Source organism: Galeopterus variegatus, unplaced genomic scaffold (assembly GCF_000696425.1).
Source record: "Galeopterus variegatus unplaced genomic scaffold, G_variegatus-3.0.2 Scaffold231, whole genome shotgun sequence".
NCBI lineage: Eukaryota > Metazoa > Chordata > Mammalia > Dermoptera > Cynocephalidae > Galeopterus > Galeopterus variegatus.
In genome coordinates this window covers 383,292-386,308 of record NW_007726342.1, presented here as the reverse complement: position 1 = coordinate 386,308, position 3,017 = coordinate 383,292, and the positions used below count along the sequence as shown (strand labels likewise).

General features: G+C 36.0%; 1 protein-coding gene across 1 annotated transcript in view; it reads left to right on the top strand.

Annotated features, from left to right (window-relative positions):
• The window catches only part of ESR2 (estrogen receptor 2 (ER beta)), an 84,177-nt gene that overhangs the window by 35,106 nt on the left and 46,054 nt on the right, over positions 1-3,017 (top strand). The window contains exon 6 of the mRNA XM_008566247.1: positions 868-1,001. Within this exon, the coding sequence (XP_008564469.1) occupies positions 868-1,001 (134 nt within the window). The remainder of the gene's footprint in view (positions 1-867; positions 1,002-3,017) is intronic.

The following is a 3,017-nucleotide window of genomic DNA, read 5'->3' as shown; positions in this document are numbered from 1 at the left end:
GTCTGGCTGAAGTGTTTAGAAGATGGTGTTTTCTAGATAAAGTTCAAATAATTTACTTCAAAAGTATACTTAAAAATTCTTTTCTAAAAGGAGTGCTCAAAAGAATTTTGATTATATGGTTCAAAGTTTGTTCAAAATGTTTGCTTAAAAATAATCTTCAGCAAATCAAAAATTTCCATGTCTACTTTTCTTTCCCGATTCTAATCCATTTTCTCTAATTGTAATTTCTTTGTATGTCACATTTGCTTTTTTCAAATTATATTTAACTCTCAGTTGCTACAGCAGTTTCTAAATGACCACCAGGAAGTGAGAGTTAAGCTGTAGATATGAAGGCTTATTTCTTCTTGGGATATTTGCTTTTGTAACACTGTCTTCTTAACACTTCCTGACCGGAATATGGAATAGCTCATCTTAGAAATATGTGCAGCCTTATAATACCATATCCAATATCAGCCAGCTGCCAAAAAAAAAAAAAGAAAGAAAAAAATATGTGTCATATGTAGGGCTTGTGTCATATCTAGGGTTGACTGAAATGATTTAGATGAAAAATAATCAACAGGAGTGGTATTCCTTTAAGAGAGCATTTGGTGAACAGGTAAAAGGAAAATGTAGTTTCATTGCACACTTTTGCCTAAGTAGTATGTATTCCAATGTCTACTTTAAGGATTTATAGGAAATGCCCTGTCCTTTTTACATGAAGATAATTCTAGTAATTTCATATCCCTAGATGTGGTCTCATTAACACCTTGCTATAGTCAAAGGATGTACAAGGTGAAATTTGAGATTAAAAAGAGAATATAGTCCTTGTTGCATTTGATGGTTGCCTGAAGCTGTGTGTTACTTAAATTTCCAAATAAACTTTTGCAGGGATGAGGGGAAGTGCGTAGAAGGAATTTTGGAAATCTTTGACATGCTCCTGGCAACAACTTCAAGGTTTCGTGAGTTAAAACTCCAACACAAGGAGTATCTCTGTGTCAAGGCCATGATCCTCCTCAACTCCAGTAAGTAACCACACAGCTGTGCTGTTTAATGGGGGAGATACTGTTTCTAGAACAGGCATGGTGTTAAGAAAACTATTGAACTTCTATTTTATTTAAAAAGGAGAAAATGGGGTCGGCCTGGTGGCGCACTGGAGAGTGCCCCGCTTGGGAGCGCGGCGGCGCTCCCGCCAAGGGTTCAGATCCCATGTGGAGACCGGTTCCCGCTCACTGGCTGAGCGTAGTGCGGGCACAACACCGAGGGTTGCGATCCCGTTACCGGTCAGTAAAAAAGAGACAAAAAGAAAAAAAAAAAAAAAAAAGGAGAAAATGGCTTCCTTTTTTACTTCTCTTTTATTTTTGTAGGAATTTAAACTGTAGTTAACTTCTGGTAATTTAAATATAAATTATTCATTAAGTGAATTACTTGCAACCAATTTAAAAAGTGGCTCAAGCCACTTGCTGGAAAAGAAAAAAAAAAGCTTTCAAATGTTTACCTTTCAGCCTTTTTTCAGTGCTTATGCAGACATTTTATATGGTTGACATGCATTTATATTTAATATTTTGGGTTCTAGTTTTACAGATACATTCATTCAGTAAAGATATAAGACACAGTCCTGCCCTCAAGTAGCTCATAGTGTAGGAAGGGAGAAAGAGAAAAGAAATCATTAAAAATAAAGATCTCAGTGCTGTAATAAATTGTATACAGAGTACTATGGGAGAACAGAAGGAGGAGAGATGCTGGAGTGGTAGCAGAGGGGAATGATGTTTGAACAAGTCTTCAGGGTTAAGCAGATGTAAGTTGGGCAGGTGGAAGGAGTAGACACAGAAGAAAAGAACATGGATGATCCAGAAGCTGCAAGTCACATAGTGGAAAAGTGGAGGGGAGGTGGAAAAGGTTGCAAAATGCAACACTAAAGATTACAAATTGCCGCTTTGGGCATTGAGCAGCCTTAGGAGAGGTTCAGGCAGGGGAGTGTCATGCATAGATATGCATTATAGAAAGGTCTTGCAGGCTTTCATGTGGAGGACTGACTGGAGAAGGGAGAGATCATGGCAGAGGGCCTGCGAGAGACAGAAGCCTAAACTAACTTGGTGTGGCTAGGTCAAGGAGGAAGGGACCTGACTTGAGGAAAATGGTAGAGGGGTAAATGAAGAAGGCATCTGGATATGTGCATGTTTTGGCTTTGCTGTTTTTATCCTTATTATATAAATAATACCTGGTTATTGCAAACTTTCAAACAAAAGAAAAACATATAAGGAAGAAAATAAAAATCACTAGGGATTACCCACACACACAAGATAACCACCATAACTTTGGTGACCATTTCTTAATAGTGCTGTCTCTGTCTCTCTCTCTATAAAGATAGATAGAACTACATATGCACATAATTTTACATACATAAATGAATATATCAAAACTGTACAGATACATAGAGACTAAACACATCTTCTGAATAACCAATAGGTCAAAAAAGAAATTAAGGAAGTTAAAAAATTTCTTGAACCAAATGAACAGAAACACAACATACCAAAATTTATGGGATACAGCCAAAGCAGTACCAAGAGGGACATTTATAGTAAGAAATGCCTACATCAAAAAAGTAAAAAGACTTCAAATAAATAACCTAACAGTGCATCTGAAGGAACTAGAAAAAGCAAGAAAAAAACCCCAAAATTTAGCAGAAGGAGAGAAATAATAAAGACCAGAGCAGAAATAAATGAAATTGAGACAAAAAAAGATACAAAAGAACAAAACAACATGTTGTTTCTTTGAAAAATGAACAAAATTTCCAAGCCACTAGCTAGGCTAACCAAGAAAAAAAGAGAATATACTCAAATAAATAAAACTGGAAATGAAGAAAGAGACATCACAACTGATACTACAGAAAGACAAAGAATCAAAGAAGAGAGAAGATTCAAATAACAAAAATTAGAAATGAAAAAGGTGATATTACAACTGACCCAAATGAAATACAAGGAATCATCCGAGACTACTATAAACAGCTATATGCCAACAAGTTCAAAAATATGCCAACA